This window comes from Macrotis lagotis, chromosome 1 (assembly GCF_037893015.1).
Source record: "Macrotis lagotis isolate mMagLag1 chromosome 1, bilby.v1.9.chrom.fasta, whole genome shotgun sequence".
NCBI lineage: Eukaryota > Metazoa > Chordata > Mammalia > Peramelemorphia > Peramelidae > Macrotis > Macrotis lagotis.
The window spans coordinates 901,471,282-901,488,936 of record NC_133658.1 but is presented as its reverse complement, the minus strand read 5'-3'; the positions used below and the strand labels follow the sequence as shown (position 1 = coordinate 901,488,936).

The 17,655-nt window shown below is 47.4% G+C and overlaps 1 protein-coding gene across 4 annotated transcripts in view; it reads left to right on the top strand.

The window, feature by feature from the left end:
- RYR1 (ryanodine receptor 1) overlaps positions 1-17,655 on the top strand; it is an 89,233-nt gene that overhangs the window by 34,819 nt on the left and 36,759 nt on the right. For all 4 annotated transcript variants that reach the window (XM_074219027.1, XM_074219025.1, XM_074219026.1 and 1 more), the window contains exons 38-62: positions 263-409; positions 678-951; positions 1,650-1,764; positions 2,196-2,328; positions 2,415-2,509; positions 2,841-2,976; positions 3,148-3,334; positions 4,531-4,642; positions 4,740-4,860; positions 4,994-5,163; positions 6,073-6,293; positions 7,393-7,483; positions 9,401-9,541; positions 10,517-10,680; positions 10,807-10,885; positions 11,219-11,308; positions 12,145-12,288; positions 12,398-12,475; positions 12,800-12,875; positions 13,189-13,312; positions 13,423-13,538; positions 13,889-13,956; positions 14,069-14,190; positions 15,038-15,087; positions 15,313-15,373. In XM_074219027.1, the coding sequence (XP_074075128.1) occupies positions 263-409; positions 678-951; positions 1,650-1,764; positions 2,196-2,328; positions 2,415-2,509; positions 2,841-2,976; positions 3,148-3,334; positions 4,531-4,642; positions 4,740-4,860; positions 4,994-5,163; positions 6,073-6,293; positions 7,393-7,483; positions 9,401-9,541; positions 10,517-10,680; positions 10,807-10,885; positions 11,219-11,308; positions 12,145-12,288; positions 12,398-12,475; positions 12,800-12,875; positions 13,189-13,312; positions 13,423-13,538; positions 13,889-13,956; positions 14,069-14,190; positions 15,038-15,087; positions 15,313-15,373 (3,115 nt within the window). The remainder of the gene's footprint in view (positions 1-262; positions 410-677; positions 952-1,649; positions 1,765-2,195; positions 2,329-2,414; positions 2,510-2,840; positions 2,977-3,147; positions 3,335-4,530; positions 4,643-4,739; positions 4,861-4,993; positions 5,164-6,072; positions 6,294-7,392; positions 7,484-9,400; positions 9,542-10,516; positions 10,681-10,806; positions 10,886-11,218; positions 11,309-12,144; positions 12,289-12,397; positions 12,476-12,799; positions 12,876-13,188; positions 13,313-13,422; positions 13,539-13,888; positions 13,957-14,068; positions 14,191-15,037; positions 15,088-15,312; positions 15,374-17,655) is intronic.

Below are 17,655 nucleotides of genomic sequence, written 5' to 3'. Positions count from 1 at the left end.
AGCTTTGTACATTTAAAAATTCCAGCCACTACGTATTCTGCATCATTCCTTGAATTATATTATTTAATTGTACTAATATGTTCATGATTCCTCACAACTACAACTCCATCCCCCATCCTTTTGCCTTCGTACTAGCTGGAATTGTCTGCCCCTTGGTTTCTTTGCATTTCGTTAAGACTCCCTTACTCCCCATCCCCTGGAAAAGCCCAGCTGCTCTCCCCCGAAAAGCAGGTCGGCTTGTACACTTCCTCTACTCTATTAGGCATCCATTTGGAGGGGGAAGAAGAGGAGGTAGAAGAAGAGACCACTTTGGGAGGCCGGCTGATGAGCTTCTTGGAAAAGGTGAAATTGGTGAAGAAGAAGGAAGAGGAGCCAGAAGAGACCCCTGCTCCCGAAGAGAAGAAACCTGGTGAGGAGGAGGGGAGGCATGACCCAACCAAGTGAGCAAACACAAAGAAGAGAGAGCAAAGAGAAGGCAGGGACTTGGAAAGGCAGAAACAGAAGGCAATGATAAAGTAGTGGGTGGGAGGAGAGAAGAGGGAGTGAGAGACCACGATAGCCTGGAGTCAACCTTGGAGTGGGAAGACCCAGCTTGGTCTCAATCAGGGAGGTGGATGGTGGCTTAGTGTGACCTTTTGCCCTATGCCCACCCACCCTTGCCTTCTCTGCCTCCTCAGAGTCCTTGCAGGAGCTGGTCTCTCACACAATGGTATGCTGGGCACAAGAAGACTTTATCCAGAACCCAGAGTTGGTGCGGGCTATGTTCAGCCTCCTCCACCGCCAGTATGATGGTGTTGGGGAGCTGCTCCGGGCTCTCCCCAGAGCTTACACCATCTCCCCATCATCTGTGGACGACACCATGAGCCTATTGGAATGCCTGTGTCAGATCCGTTCCCTGCTCATTGTGCAGATGGGTCCACAGGAGGAGAATCTCATGATACAGAGCATTGGGTAACCCTCCTCTCCTTGGTTCTTGTCTTGGGCTGATTGGCCTCCTTCCCCATCATCCCCCACAACCTGACCCACTGCTGCTGTTCTCTCTGGTCTCTCATCCCTTCTTTCTTTCCTCCCTGTCCTTGGGATGGATGACCTGAGGCTAGGGAGAGGGGCTGAGATATCAGAGCTTGGGATTCCTTGGCTTAGAGAACTCCCAGCTGAAGACATTCCTTCTATCAATGCAGGTTGGCAATTTCTAAATATTAACTCCTCTGTTCCTCATCCTAAACCTGTCAGCACTCTACAACATAGAGAGAATTGCCTTGATCACCAAAATGTTATGTGACTTACCCAGGGTCATACAGACAGCATGTCATAATAGTGAGACTCGAATCCAGGTCTGTGTGACTCTGAGGCTGATTCTCTATCCTCGCTGTTAGGCTGCCTCCAGATGACCTCATAAGACCCTTCTGCCTTAAATCTATTCTCTTCTGTTTTTTTGTGAGGCAGTTGGAGTTAGGTGACTTGCGCAGGGTCACACAGCTAGTCAGGGTCAAGTCTCTGAGACTAATTTTGAACTCAGGTCCTTCTGACTCCATTGCTATACTCCCTCCAGAATCCCAGTCCAGGCTTCCTATGTCCTCCTCTCCACTTTGGTCAGTGGATCAGGGATATGGGGATTCCATAATCTTCTTTCCCCTTTTTTTCTGCAGAAATATCATGAACAACAAGGTTTTCTACCAGCATCCAAATCTAATGAGGGCTCTAGGGATGCATGAAACAGTGATGGAAGTCATGGTCAATGTGTTAGGAGGGGGAGAGTCTAAGGTAAGTCAACACGGACACACCTGAGAAGAGAGGGCTAATGAAGTCTGATGTCACAGGAAAAAAAGAGGCTTTCACAGCTAGGATTATAGAAAAATAAGATACCCAAAGGCTGGAGCTTCAGGGGAAAGATTGGTAGGGAGAGGGAGATAATCAGAACCTGGGGGTGTTGGGGGAAACGCTTCCCTTAAGACTGGTTGGGGGAAGGGTGGCTAGGTGGCGAAATGGATAGAGCGCTGGCCTTGGAGTCAGGAGGACCTGAGTTCAAATCCAGCCTCAGACACCTAATAATTGGGCAAGTCACTCTTAACACCATTGCCTTAAATAAATAAAAATTTAAAAAAATACTGGTTGGGGGAAGAAGACTCTCAGAATTGTGACCAGCTGGGGAAAAGGCTCTCACTCACAGCCCTGGATGGCCTGTCCTTCCTTAGGAAATCCGGTTCCCCAAAATGGTCACCAGCTGCTGTCGGTTCCTTTGCTATTTCTGTCGCATCAGTCGCCAGAACCAAAGGTCCATGTTTGACCATCTCAGCTATCTGCTAGAGAACAGCGGGATTGGTCTGGGTGAGTTCCCTGCTGGGTGAGGCCTGGGCCCAGGGTGCTCTCCATGTTCCTCCCTACCTCTGATCATCCTTCCTTCCCCTGTGCAGGCATGCAGGGCTCCACACCACTAGATGTGGCAGCAGCTTCCGTCATAGACAACAATGAGTTGGCCCTGGCTCTTCAGGAACAGGACCTGGAGAAGGTGGGAAGTCCTTGGACCTGTCATGTCCTCTGAGTACCCTCTCCCAGCCCAACTCTTACTCTGTAACCTAATGGGTAATATGACCCCCTTAGAGAGTCAGTCCTCCACCCAAAGGGGAGATTGAACACTGTCTTCTGAAGGCCACTGGTCTGAGGGGAAGGGCTTCTAGTCTTGGAGAAATACAACTGTACACAGGAAGACCATAAAAAAAGTGGGACTCACAACCACTTGCACGTCTAAATCTGATGATCCCATGAGAGTCCTGCTGTGAATGTGATGGGGGGGAAGGGGAGGCCTGGATGACCCCATCCTTCTCCCCCTTCCCATTCAGGTAGTTTCGTACCTGGCTGGCTGTGGCCTTCAGAGCTGCCCAATGTTGCTGGCCAAGGGCTACCCTGATATTGGATGGAACCCTTGTGGTGGGGAGCGCTATCTTGACTTCCTCAGATTTGCAGTGTTTGTTAATGGTAAGAATGCAGGAAGTAAAGGAACAATAATCCAGGCAGGATCCATGGAGGAAGGGAAGAAGATGACTAGGAAGGGGATGTGTCTGCATCAGATGGTGATGGTGGGAGGGCAGCTGACTGACCTTTGAGGCTTGAACTCTCTTACCCCTCCTGCCTATTCAATTTTCACAGGAGAGAGTGTGGAGGAGAATGCCAATGTCGTGGTGCGTCTGCTCATCCGTCGCCCTGAGTGTTTTGGTCCAGCCCTAAGGGGAGAGGGAGGCTCGGGGCTGCTGGCTGCCATGGAGGAGGCCATTCGGATCTCCGAGGATCCTGCTCGAGATGGCCCAGGCGTCCGGAAGGACCGGAGACGGGAACAGTGAGTAGCCCCAGAATCTCAGAATTGTCAGTACCGCCCTCCCCCAACCCCCATTCTTGCAATTCAGAGGTTTTTAACCTTTTCTGTATCCTGGACTCCCTTGAGAATCTGCTCAGACTCAGGCCTCTTCTCAGAAAATAAAATACAGAATTACAGAAAAAAAAACAATTCTATTGAATTTGGTTATCAAAATATGTTTTAAAAAAAATAATAAATTTCAGGGGCAGCTAGGTGGTACATTGGATAAAGCACCAGCCCTGGAATCAGGAAGACCTGAGTTCAAATCCGGTCTCAGACACTTAATAATTACCTAGCTGTGTGGCCTTGGGCAAGTCACTTAACCTCATTTGCCTTGCAAAAATCCTAAAAAAATAATAATATAGTTCAGAGAACCCCCAGATTAAGAATCCCTGTTCTAGTCATCCAATCCTCCTCAGAGGTCCTCAGTCATGAGGGGCTCACTTAGAGAGCATCAATTAATCTTTTAATTGCTAGCATTTATTCAATGCTTTCAGGATTGCAAGTGATTTTATTTTCACAATAACCCTTGGAGGAAGGTTTTATTATTATTCCTATTTTGTAGATGGAGAAACTGAGGCAAACAGGTTAAATGACTTGCCCAGGGTCCCTTAGGTAAAGAACATCTGAAACAGGATTTGAACTCAAGTTTTCTGTCTCCAAGAGCAGCTTTCTATTTGCATCACTTCTGCAAGTTTCTGCTTTCTGCCCCATCTTGGCTTCACTTCTAATTTCTCACCTTCCTCAGGAGTCCTTTCCTGGTCCATTCCCCATTGCTATTGCCTTCCTCTCCAAGATTACCTCCCATTTATTTCTGTATGCATCTTGTATGGACCTGGATATTTACAGGCTATCTCACCATTAGATGGTGAGCTCCTTGAGGGCAGGCTCTCTTTTTTCTTGCTATATATAGGCAGTAAATAGAGCTCTGAGTCTAGAGTAAGGAACATCTGAGTTCAAATCCGGCATTAGAAAATTACTAGCTATGTGACCCTGGGCAAATCACTTAACCACTGTCTGCCTCAGTTTACTTATCTGTAAAATGGATTGATAACACCTTCCTTTCAGGGTGGTTGTGAGGACCCCATGAGATAATATTTGGGAAACACATAGCACAGTGTTTGGGACATAATGGAACACAATAAATGTTTACTGACTGACTGACTTTCTTCCCTCAGCCATGGGGGTGAGGAGGCACCTGAAGAAAACCGGGTGCATCTAGGAAATGCCATCATGTCGTTCTACTCAGCTCTGATAGATCTGCTGGGACGCTGTGCTCCCGAGACACATGTGAGGGTCTGGGCCAAGAGGTCTGGGCAGGGCTTCCAGCAATGTGGCTGGAGGGGAGGATCATGGTCTGCCCACTCTGTTCCCTTCTCCATCATAGTTGATCCAGGCTGGGAAGGGAGAGGCTCTGAGGATCCGGGCTATCCTGCGTTCCCTGGTGCCCCTGGATGACCTCGTGGGCATTATTAGCCTGCCCCTTCAGATCCCCACCCTGGGGAAAGGTACAGGGCTGAGGGATGGTACAGAAAGGGGGCGGGGTTTCCTTCAAAGAAAGTCCTCTAGGGAATCAGGGACTTGGGGGGGCAGTGGAATTGGATAGAGTCTAACAATGCCCTTCCTGGGTGCCCCTACCAGAAGGGGCCCTGGTGCAGCCTCGGATGTCAGCCTCCTTTGTTCCTGACCACAAGGCCCCCATGGTCCTCTTCCTGGACCGTGTCTATGGCATCGAGAGCCAGGACTTCCTACTACATGTACTTGATGTGGGCTTCTTACCCGATATGCGAGCAGCTGCTTCCCTAGACACAGTGAGTGATCCCCACTTCACACCTCTCTCAGATTCCCCTGATGCCCCTTTAAAGAATGCCTCCCATAGAACACCCCATATAATCCCCCCAAACAAGAGCCCAGTAGAATACCCCACATATAATGCCTACATATACCATTCCCTTACAAAACAGCTCCCCCAAACTCCCCTGGTAAATCCCCCATGTGACACCTTCACCATGACAATACCATCACTATAACCAGCCCCATGGAGCCTTCTGCTCTATGCCTATATATCATTTCTTTTTTTTTAATATTTGACATTTTTATATCATTTTCATTTCTCATTATAACCTTCCTTCTTCCTCCTTCTAGAGAGATTCCCCCTTAATAAAAAAATTTTTAAAGAAAGAAAATAGTTCAGTAACACACTGACCAGATCAGACAATGTATGAAATATTCACTACCCATAGTCCCCCACACCTTTGCAAAGAGTGGAAGGAGGTTCATTTTCCCATTTCTTTGTGATCAAACTTTAACATTAAAAAATTATTTTATTGATACCTTCCTCCCCCTTCCCACATTACTGTCATTTGTCCTTCTCTCAATACCCAAGAAAAACCACTCAATATGTTGATCACACCTGACCAAGTTCACCTCATTCTGTGCCACCAAAAGGTGGAAACCATGCTCCCATCAGTCCTCTGACACTGGCCCCCAACAGAACTTCCCTGTATAGTAGCCCCCAAAGATCCCCCATTATATTATAACATCCCTGGGCCAACGAGGAATAGGGAAGGTCCCGTAAATATCAATGGAAAGAGGGTTGGCTATGGGGTGACAGGATCTGCATTTGAATCCCTCAGTGTCCTCATCTTTTTAAAATGAAGTGATCCTTCCCATTTGTAGATCCATGTCCCTCTGACCTGTAACCCTTTGATGTCCTGCAGGTGGCATTCAGCACCACAGAGATGGCCCTGGCCTTGAATCGCTACCTATGCACAGCCGTCCTTCCTCTCATCACCAAGTGTGCCCCATTGTTCGCGGGCACAGAGCACCGTGCCATCATGGTGGACTCCATGCTTCACACTGTGTACCGCCTATCCAGAGGACGCTCTCTCACCAAGGCCCAGAGAGATGTCATTGAGGACTGTCTGATGTCTCTCTGCAGGTTTGTGCAGGGGGGTGCATTCTACTGAAGAGACTGTGAATATGGGTGAGAGAGGAAGGAGAAGATGAAGGGCCAGAGCTCCTAGGGAGGAGGCAAGGGAGTTGCGTCCTGGGATCCCAGCACCAGCCAGAGAGTTGGTGATGGGAAGCTGTCAGAGTGAGGTCTTGAGATGGAGCCAGGAAGACCTCTGTTTAAACTTCCCCCCTCTGCTGTGTGACTTTGAGCAAATCATTTAACCTCTCTGAGACTCAGTTTCTCCATCTGTAAAATGGAGATAATAATACCTTTAATGCCTATTTCTGAGACTGTAGGTTATAGGACCTAATCAGTGGAGAGACATCCTCACACTGATGAAATCACAAATGGCCTGGTACATAATAAGCTCTACATTAATTTTAATTATCATCATCATCATTATATTCTTATTACTCTAAATTCCTACCTCATGGATTAATATGAAGCTTAATGGAGAAAACTACCATCATCATCATCATCATTATTTAAACAGAAACAGTTATTTCTTTGGTATAGTGAATGAAGAGTGAGGAAGCTCCCTTTCCCAAGGCAGATCAATCCCCACCCCAACCTGGGTCTTTATTTTTTTTTTATAAAATGTTTCATTTTAAAAATAAAATTTAGTTTTTCTTAATTATATGCAAGAACAATTTTTAACCTTATTTTTTTGCAAGGCATTGGGGTTAAGTGACTTGCCCAAGGTCACACAGCTAGGTAATTATTACATGTCTGAGGGCAGATTTGAACTCAGGTCCTCCTGACTCCAGGGCCAGTGCTCTATCCACCTAACTGCCCCCTTAACATTCTTTATTAATATTTTGAGTTCTACTGTCTTTCCCTTTCCCCCTCCCTTCCCTCCTCATTGCTTGGGAAGTCTAGCAATTTGAAACAGCCTCTCCATGTGCAGCAATGCCTGGGTCAATGACTTCCCCAGAGTCATACAATCTATTTGGATTAGAGATGATAGCTTGACTATGAACTCTAAAGCTAGTTCTCTTTTGACCACATTACTTCTCCTCAAAGATAACCATTTCTATTATTAGTGCTCTTATTTATATCAACAACCCCTTGTTCCTGACCCCAGGTACATCCGCCCATCCATGCTTCAGCATCTTCTGCGTCGTCTGGTATTCGATGTGCCCATCCTCAACGAGTTTGCCAAGATGCCTCTCAAGGTGCTTGAGTTGGGGAATGAGGGGAAGGGAAACGTGTTCCCTTGTATTCCAAATTGATATAGGGATAGGGAGAGGACCTTTGATTTCACTAGTCTAAGGGAGCTCCTAGGTGAGGAAATACCCTCTGCCAGTAGACATTGCCATCCTCTCTGCAACCTGTAATCTTAGTGTGTCAGAAAGAGGAATTGCACCCAGACCTTTCTGATTACAAATCCAGCCTTGCATGACATGTTACCTCTTACCAATCAATATTCTGAATTCTTCAATTCTTAAATGAACATCTTCATTAATCAAATTCCATTTCCAAATATAGAGATGAACGATTGCCAAACCTGTACTAAGCTCTGGGGGAGATATGAAGTTTGGATAAGATATTATCCTCAAGGAGTCTAATCTCAGCCACAGATAGCTGTGATACAATGCAGATGGGAAAGATCATTGGGGCAGGGAAAAAAGAGGGATTTGAATTGAGCTTTTTTTGTTTCATTTTAAAATTAAATTTAAAAATTTTTACTTAAAAGTATATTTTTCTTGTCCCCTTTTACCTCCCCATCCCTTTTGGAAAAAAAAGAAAAAGAAAACAGAGTCCATGTAGCAGATATGGATAGTCAAGTAAAAATAATTTTAATAGAAAGCAATTCAGTAGGGGGAGGGAGGGTGTTCCGAGTAAAAGATACCGTAAGCAAATGTATGAAAGTAAGCAGATCATAGAACATTTTCAGTGTGTTAGGAGGCAGAGTCAAAATGAATGAAGGGAAGTGGATATAATGTAATGGATAGGGTCTGACATCAGGAAGATCCAGGTTCAAATTCTACCTCCAATATTCTCAATTGCCCCTGGGTAAGTGATAAAACCTCTGTGGATCTCAGTGTCCTTATCTGTAAAATCAAGGCAGCATTGGGCTGTAGCTGCAAATCTATGCTCCTGAGCTCCTCTGCATGGAAGGAAGTAATATGAATGTAGGGAAGAGTCAGACTGGAACCTTTTTATAGCAGGCTTTGAATGCCAGGCAAAGAAGTCTGAACTTTACCCACTAAATGTCCAGATCTTTGTCTCTACTCCTCTTTCCTCAGTGAAAATGCTCATTTTCATGACCATCTCTGCTTGTGAAGGTGATTTTTGCCTTACTTGATTCAGCCCCTTTTTCTAGATTGTCAAGGTGTTTTGTCTTCCAGTGACTTTGTCTTCCAGTCTGAGCTCTCCCTTATCCAATATGCCATCTGCAAAACTGATAAAACATGCCATTTGTTACTTCATCTAAATCACCAATTAAAAAAAAAAAGAGCACAATGTCAAACACAGATCCCTGAGGTCCTCCACTGGAGACCACTTTCCATCAATGACTAATTTGAGGGTCCTGCTATTCAAATTCTAACTCCCCTCAATCATATTAAGTCCATCTACAAACATTTATTTATTAAGCAACTAATCTATACCAGACCCTGGGCACCCTAAGACAAAAAAAGGAGCTTACCTTCCCCTGGGGGAGAGGACATGGCTGCAGATAAACATGTCCATCATCATCCGGATAGATTGGTGGGCCTTAGGGAGTAGCAGAGGGAGATTTTGAGGCAACCATCACTTAAGCCAGCTCCCTCACCTCGGCCCAGCCTCTGGTGTCCATGCTGTGCCAGGGAGGTCACTAGGGGGTGCCACCATTCATGGAATGTGGGACCTGGAGTCAGGAAGGTCTGGGTTCAAATGTGACCTCAGATCCTTACTGAAGTCACACCACTTCTGTCTGCCTCAATTTCCTCACCTGTAAAATGAGGATAATAACAATTTCTGATTTGTTGTTGAGAGGATCAAATGAAAAAATACTTGTAAAATACTTGGGTCTGTTACAAAGTAAGTCCTAAATAAATGCTTATTTCCTTTCTTTTTTCTTCCTCCTTCCTTCTTTCCTTCCTCCTTAGCTCCTGACCAATCATTATGAGCGCTGTTGGAAATATTACTGCCTCCCCACGGGCTGGGCCAACTATGGGGTCACCTCTGAAGAGGAGCTGCATCTGTCTCGCAAGCTCTTCTGGGGCATCTTTGACTCATTGTCCCACAAGGTAGGGGAGACCAGTGGACCAGAAGCGGGTGTGGGTCTGAGCTAAAAAGGCATCTGAGGGCATCCAAAGGCCAGTAGGCTGGGAAGCGATAAGTGGAATGGCAGGGATCCTAAGATGTAGGGGCATGGTGAGGAAGATATCAGTGAAATGGTAGGGACCCTAAGATATGGGGACATGGTAAGGAGGAAACCAGTGGAATGACAGACCCCAAGATGTGGAGACATGGTGAGGAGAAAATCAGTAGAGTGGCAGGTACTCCAAGATGTGGGGGCATGAAGAGGGGAAAGTCAGTGGAATGACAGGTACTCCAAGATGTGGGGGCATGGTGGGGGAAGCCAGTGGGCTGGGAGTGACAACCCTGAGCTGTGGGGAAATCAAGAGAGAGCCAAGAAAACTGAAAGTAAAATGGTGGCAGGGAGGAAGAAGCAGTGAGGATCCAGAAAGATAGCCAACAAGGTTCCTAGAGTTCAGTAGGCTGGGAGCATGGAGGAAGATGAGGTCCCTGTACTGTAGAGGTGCAAGGTATCCAATAGGTTTGAGAAATTGGGGTGTATGTTGGGAGCATTTAGGGGTTCAGCCTCCCTAGATTTGGGGTTCAAGAATAAAGGCAGAAAAGAGGGAGTATTTATTTGAACTGTCTTGGAAATTTGAACATTTAGAGAATGGTATCTTCAAGGCTGTGGGGGGGGTGGGGATTTGAACCTGCTGGGTCCTAAGGGCTTGGCATCCCCAAGGTGTTGGCTGTTAGCTTCTTGTTTGCTATCTTCTCAGGGACTCAGTATCAGTGAGGTTCCAAAGTTAGGAGGTGGGGTTAGGGAAGAGAAGGATACTGGGAGGTTGGTGCTCTGGGCTTCTGGGTGTGGGATCCCCTGATTGGGCTGAGGACTCGGGGATCCTGGATATAGGAAGGATATTGGGGGGATATTGGGCAGATCTGAGCTTCTGGTCTCACAGTGACTCCTTGGACTCCCACAGAAATATGACCAGGAACTCTACCGCATAGCCATGCCTTGTCTCTGCGCCATTGCGGGTGCTTTGCCCCCAGACTATGTGGATGCCTCCTACTCCTCCAAGGCGGAGAAAAAGGCCAGTGTGGATGCTGAGGGCAACTTTGACCCCCGACCCGTGGAGACACTCAAGTGAGCCCCTCTCAGACGTGAGAGGAGGAGGGGAGGCCTTGGGCTGGGAGTTCAAGGGAAGAAAAACAGGGGCTGTGACTTGGGCATCCCAGATGCCAAATCCCTCCTTCTATTTCCACCCTTCAGCGTGATCATTCCTGAGAAACTCGACTCCTTCATCAACAAATTTGCAGAATATACACATGAGAAGTGGGCATTTGACAAGGTGATGGCAACAGGTTTTCTCCAGGCCCCAGAAGAACCTAGATGCTCTTCCACCCTCCCACATAGACTTTCTCAGAATTTCCTCCACATTCCCTCAGTGTTCCTTGGTAACCCTACAAACCCTTCCTGGGAACCCCCAATCTAATTTTCAAGGACTCCTTCCTAGGACTCTTCCCTACCTCCCTCTCCCCAGGACCCCAACACAGGGGAAGGAATGTGCAAGGGAAGGAATGGGATGTTCAGCCAAGCAACCTTGTCCCTCCAACAGGCTCCCTCCTCGGGGTTCTGGTCTCCCAGTGGACAGGGTATGGGACTGACATTTGTTCTTCTACAGATTCAGAACAATTGGTCATTTGGGGAGAACATCGACGAGGAGTTGAAGACTCACCACATGCTTAGGCCCTACAAGACCTTCTCGGAAAAGGTACCCAACTTCCCACCCCCAAAGTAGGCCCTGATACCCTAATCTTGGACCCCAGATGCCAACTTTGATGTGTTCACCCTCTTAATGATGCCATTCCAACTCTGATATTCAGACCACCACCCCTAGCCAGGAACACCAAGCATGAACTCAGACCCCCAATCCTATAAGGGGACATTTCCTTGGTTGCTTGCCCTTGTAACACTCCTTGGTTCCAGAGACTGACTCTTGAAATTTTCCATTTGTCCTGTCCCAGGCACCCCAGAAACTACTTTTTCTCTTTCTAGCTCTAGACACCTGCAGTCTCTGATCCAGGCCTCCTCTGATCTAGGATTAGCATGTCTCAGATTTTATTTGGTTTCCAGGTCCCTAGACTACTTCCAAGAATAGGGCTGCAGAAGGGAGGGTAATGATAACAGATGGGGGGGGGGTATCAGAAGATCATAGATTAAGAGCTGGAAGAGTCTACCCACCTCATCCCTATCTCCTTTTAAAGAGGAGAAAACTAAAACCTAGGGAAGTGAAGGTCCAGGTCTTCTAGCTATAAATTCAATGTTCTACCCCAATGTTGACTTACAAATAGTGGTTAAGGGAGACTCACACTTAACCTCCCAAGGCTTAGTTGGAATAGTCAGGAAGTTGGGTCTGGACTCTCTGAGCTCCTCTGTTGGCTCCTGCACTTAGCTTTTTCTTATTTCTAGTTGAAAAACCCAACTAACCTTGGTTTCTTATCCTGAGGCCTTGTGCTCATGAGTCTCCCTCTGCCCACCACAAGGCAGTCCCTGTCCTAATCCCTTGATCCCATGCCTTCCTCCTTCTTAACCTCAACTCCAAAACAGGACAAGGAGATTTACCGGTGGCCTATCAAGGAGTCACTGAAGGCCATGATCGCCTGGGAGTGGACTGTGGAAAAAGCCCGTGAGGGTGAGGAAGAGAAGGGAGAGAAGAAAACCAAGACCCGCAAGATCTCTCAGAATGCCCCGGTAAGAGGAGTAGGGAGTTGGGCTGAGAAGGTGCTGGAAATGGGGGAACCCAGGGGATCACAGACTCACCCTTCCCTGATCCTGAGTATACCCTCACTTGTATTTTCAGGCCACCTATGACCCGAGAGATGGTTATAATCCCCAGCCTCCAGACCTTAGTTGTGTCACCCTGTCCCGGGAACTGCAGGTGAGATACCCTGAGTCTGTTTCCAATGCTCCTGACTTCTGACAGCACCCCCCCCTTGATCAGTTCCTCCCACACCCACTCCCCTCATTGCTCTGGCTGTACCCCCTGAGAACATCCACCCTTTGGTCGCTGAATCTGAAGAATAGTTGTGGAGCCTGGAACTGGAGACAGGAGTTTTGTTATTAGTAGGACTTTGTCCTGGAGTGGAGAGGGGAAGGGGGAGAAAGGGAGGGGAGGCAAGGTGACATTAGACCTGAACCTACCAAGCCAAGACCTGACTGGAGAGTTTCTGAGCCTGACGCTTCTCATGCCACCTCCCTCCAGGCCATGGCTGAACAACTTGCTGAGAATTACCATAATACATGGGGGAGGAAGAAAAAGCAGGAATTAGAAGCCAAGGGTGAGACTCAATCTTGGGGCCCCTTCTCCCAACTATCCCTTAGGGAGGTCCCTATTCTTGGAATCTCCAGATCCTCCAGCTTTGAGAATGCCCAATCCTGGAGACCCTTATACTCTCTGAGATCTTCCACTTCTGGGGACCCCTACATTGAATGGTCCTCATTCTCAGGACCCCCATATTACCCTAGATCCTCCACTTCTGGGGATCCCTAATCCTCTTCCCCCCTGCTCTGGTGATCGGATCACCCAGCTTTGAGTCCTTGTCCCAGCCCTTTCTGCTCCATCTCTCCCGCCTGAGCACCATTACCCCACAGGTGGAGGTACCCATCCCCTCCTGGTCCCCTATGACACACTGACGGCCAAGGAGAAGGCTCGAGACCGAGAGAAGGCTCAGGAATTACTCAAATTTCTCCAGATGAATGGCTATGCAGTGACACGGTACCTACTCAGAGTGGATGGGTGGGGCTGAGTGGCCAGCCCAGGGAGAGGAGAGGAAAGGGGAGGCTGGGGGGACCTTCACTAACCTTTGCCCTGCTCTGCTCTCCCAGGGGTTTGAAGGACATGGAACTGGACACGTCTTCCATTGAGAAGAGATTTGCATTTGGTTTCCTTCAGCAGCTTCTCCGATGGATGGACATCTCACAGGAGTTCATTGCCCACCTAGGTGAGCCCTGACTTACAATTTACTTTTTTTTTTAACAAGGCAATGGTGTTAAGTGGCTTGCCCAAGGCCACACAGCTAGGCAATTAATTATTAAGTGTCTGAGGCCAGATTTGAACCCAGGTACTCCTGACTCCAGGACCAGTGCTCTATCCACTGTGCCACCCAGCCATCCCTACAATTTACTTTTGACAAAGTTATCTACCCCATGCCTCCCGTGCCACACACAAAGGAGCAACTGGCCTCTAGAACCTTCTCAGAGAACACTGTCCTCCCAAGGATCTTCCCAGAAAATTCTGTCAGACCTTCTAATTACTCTCCCCTTTCCCACCTCCTACCCCCCACCCCAATAGAGGCTGTGGTGAGCAGTGGACGGGTAGAGAAGTCTCCTCATGAGCAAGAGATCAAGTTCTTTGCCAAGGTAGGTGGCCAGGGATTCCCAGGATTAAGGAAAGGGATGAGAATTGGGGTTAGATCTTGGGTTTTGTCCAGACTCCCTCTGTCTCACTCGTCTCTCCCCTCATCCCCACCAGATCCTGTTGCCTCTCATCAACCAATATTTCAACAATCACTGCCTCTACTTTCTGTCCACACCAGCCAAGGTCCTAGGCAGTGGGGGCCATGCCTCTAATAAAGAAAAGGAGATGATCACCAGGTATGTGCCCTATAAGACTGATCCTTAAGCCTGGCTACCTCCCAGTCTCTTGCCCCCACTCCAGAAGAATCCTCATCCCACACCCCATCTCCTGCATTCCAGGATGCCCTGACTTCCTCTCTACCCTCTGGTTTGGGGGATTCCTAAGGGGCAACAAGACCCATCTAACCCTGCTGGGGCTCTGTGAGGGATCAACCCCTCAGTCTTTAAGGGACCAATTCTCTCTGTCCTGAGTAGTAGGGGTTAACTCATCCCTTCATGCCTTTTCACCTGCTTCTTTCCACACCCTTCTGTCCCTCCTTCCCTTTCTTATCCTTCTAACCCATCATTTCCTATCCTTCTCTGCCTTTGTCCCCATCGTAACCCTCTTACCTAATATCATCCTCTCTTCCTCTGTCACTTTCACTCCCATCTTTCTTACCCTCTGTCCCTCCATCCTTCCACCTTGTCTCCTGTCTCCTTGTTCTCTCTATCCCTCCATGCCTCCTTCCTTTCATGGTACCACTACTCCTTGTCCCTTCATTCCCTTGTTCCTTTGATTTCTCTGCTGGATATCTCTCTCATCTCCAATCTATTACCTTTCTTTGCCCCTCCTTCCATGCTCCCCTTTCCCCTCTCCCCATACCACATGTCTTCTTTCTTCCTTCTGCCTTTCATCCCTTCTATCTCATCCTTTACTCTCTGTCCTTTTCTTCCCCTTCTCCAAATGTTTTCATCCTAATCTTCCGTTTCTTCCTGACTTTCCATCCCTGTTTCCCTCTTCTCTTCCCTCTTCTCACTCCCATATCCCCTCATTCCCTGTCCCTTCATTCCTTTGTCTCCTATTTCCCTCTATACTTCTCTCCAGCCTGTTCTGTAAACTCGCCGCTCTGGTCCGGCACCGAGTCTCTCTCTTTGGTAAGAATTCTTCCCTTCAATGCCTCCCTCCCCCATCATAATCCTCCCCTCCATGATCCTCCACCAAATTCCTCTCATCCTCTCACCCTTGCCCCCCCCAGAGGGTACCCATATTCCCTTGGGAAGGGAGGACTGGGGAGGCATGTATGGGTGTCTTTGTTGTGATCTCCAAGAGAACCACAGTCTCCCCATTCTTTGTTCCATCCTCTTTCCTTTCCCCTCCAGGGACTGACGCTCCAGCTGTGGTCAACTGCCTACACATCCTTGCCCGGTCCCTAGATGCCAGGTGAGAACTCATTACCCTAACCTACCCCCCCCAGGCCTCCCCACCCTGATCCACTGAGGGCCCTCTCAAAGAAACACCTCGAGCCACCCCAGCTGCTTCTGTCCTTCCACCCCTCTGTCAACCTTTCTACCCATCATCCATCCTGAGGAAAGTTCCTCAGAGGGATCTGGTTCAAGCTGACTAGGGAGCCCCTCTATCAAATCCTAGAAAAGTCATCATCCAGCCTCTGCTAAGACTTTATGGTGAGGAGAAGCCTGGGCAGCCTGTCCTAAATCTGGTTCTTTAAAGCTGCCACCATTTGTTCCTGATGTACCCCCTTGGGTCTTACAGGATCGTTCTCCTCCTCTTGTGTATATGTCATAGGCCTTCAAATACTTAAAGATGGTTAATGTGTACACACACACACACACACACACACACACACACACACACACACACATATCTTATCCAAGGCTTTCTTACTTCAGGCCAAACATCCCAAATTCCTTCAACCAATCCTTATATGGTAAGGCTGAGATTTCTTCCAACATCCTGGCCGCTGTCCTCTGAACTCCTTCCAAAACATGGAAAAATTTTTGCTCAAATGCATCAGCCAAAATGGATTGTGTGTCATCCTCCAGATGCAGTCTGGCCAGGGCCAAGACCCATGGGACCACTGCTTCCTCTGTTTCGGACATGAGTCCTCTCTCAGGGCTTCAGATCTTGTTAGCTTTCCTGATCGCTGTTTCCTCCTAAACCAGCAGTCTGCTCAGACCTGAGGATCTTTTCATGGAAATTGTGATGCAGTGCAGCCAAAAGAACAAGGGCAAAAGAGTCGAGGGCAGTTAGGAGGTGCCGTGTGGATAGAGAACTGACCTTAGAGTTAGGAAGACTCATCTCCTTCAATTCAAATCTAACCTCAGACATTTGCTAACCCTGAGCAAGTCACTAAACCTTCAGTTTCCTCATCTGTAAAATGAGCTGGAGAAGTAAATGGAAAACTTCTAGTTGTGTAATCCTGGCCATGTCACTTCACCTTGTTTGCCTCGGTTTCCATATCTGTAAAATGAGCTGGAGAAGGAAATGATTTTTTTTAGGTTTTTGCAAGGCAACGGGGTTAAGTGGCTTGCCCAAGGCCACACAACTAGGTCATTATTAAGTGTCTGAGGTCAGACTTGAACTCAGGTACTCCTGACTCCAGGGCTGGTGCTTTATCCGCTGCGCCACCTAGCCGCCCCTAGAAGGAAATGATTAATCACTCCAATATCTTTGCCAAGAAAACCCCAAATGATTTCACAAAGAGTCAGATACAACTTAAAAATGGCATAACAACAACAAACAATCAAAAGAGCACTGGTGAGGAGCTAGGTGGCAGAGTGGATAGAGCACTAGCCCTGGAGTCAGGAGGATCTGAGTTCAAATTTGGAATCAGACATTTAGTTATAACCTAGCTGTGTAACCTTGAGCAAAAAGAAAAAAAATAGAACTAGATTTAGAATCCAAGTATTTGGGTTCAAATCCTGCTCTCTTTATGACCTTAGATGAGTCACTTGATTAACCTGGGCTTCTTTATTTTGCAAATGGCTTTCACTGCCCCCCACCCAGCTCCAGTTCCAGACTCTCTAATTATTCCTAGTTTGCCCAGGTCCTTTTAAATTGGCAGACCCATTAACTAGCCTTCCTAGATTTATATCATCAGCAAATTCAATAATCATGCCTTCTATGGCATCATTGAAGCAATGAATGAAATGTAGAACAGAGCCCTCAAGCACTCCACTAGAGACCTCCTTCCAAGGTAGGGCATCATCATGATGACTCTTCGAGTATGTTCATTCAACCAGTTTTAAATCTAGCTCATATCTGTATCTCCTTTACCAAAAAAAAAAAAAAAAAAAAAGCATCAAGACACTTTGTTGAATGCTTTGTTAAAAATCTAGGTAGGAGGGACAGCTAGGTGGCACAGCAGATAGAGCACCAGCCCTGGAGTCAGGAGTACCTGGTTCAAATCCGGCCTCAGACATTTAATAATGACCTAGCTGTGTGGCCTTGGGCAAGCCGCTTAACCCTATTGCCTTAAATAAATAAAAAAAAACTTCTTTTAATTTAAAAATCTAGGTAGGCTGTATTTCTGGCATTCCCCTAATCTATCCATCAGAAAAGGAAATGAGATTAATTTGATGTGACCAATATTTGATGAAGCCCTTTATAGAGATTGCCAAAGTCTCCAGGAAACTGTCCTGGGCCATAGTTCACACAAGACAGTCCCAAACTGCCCCTCAGAATCTCTGGTGCTGGGAACCCTC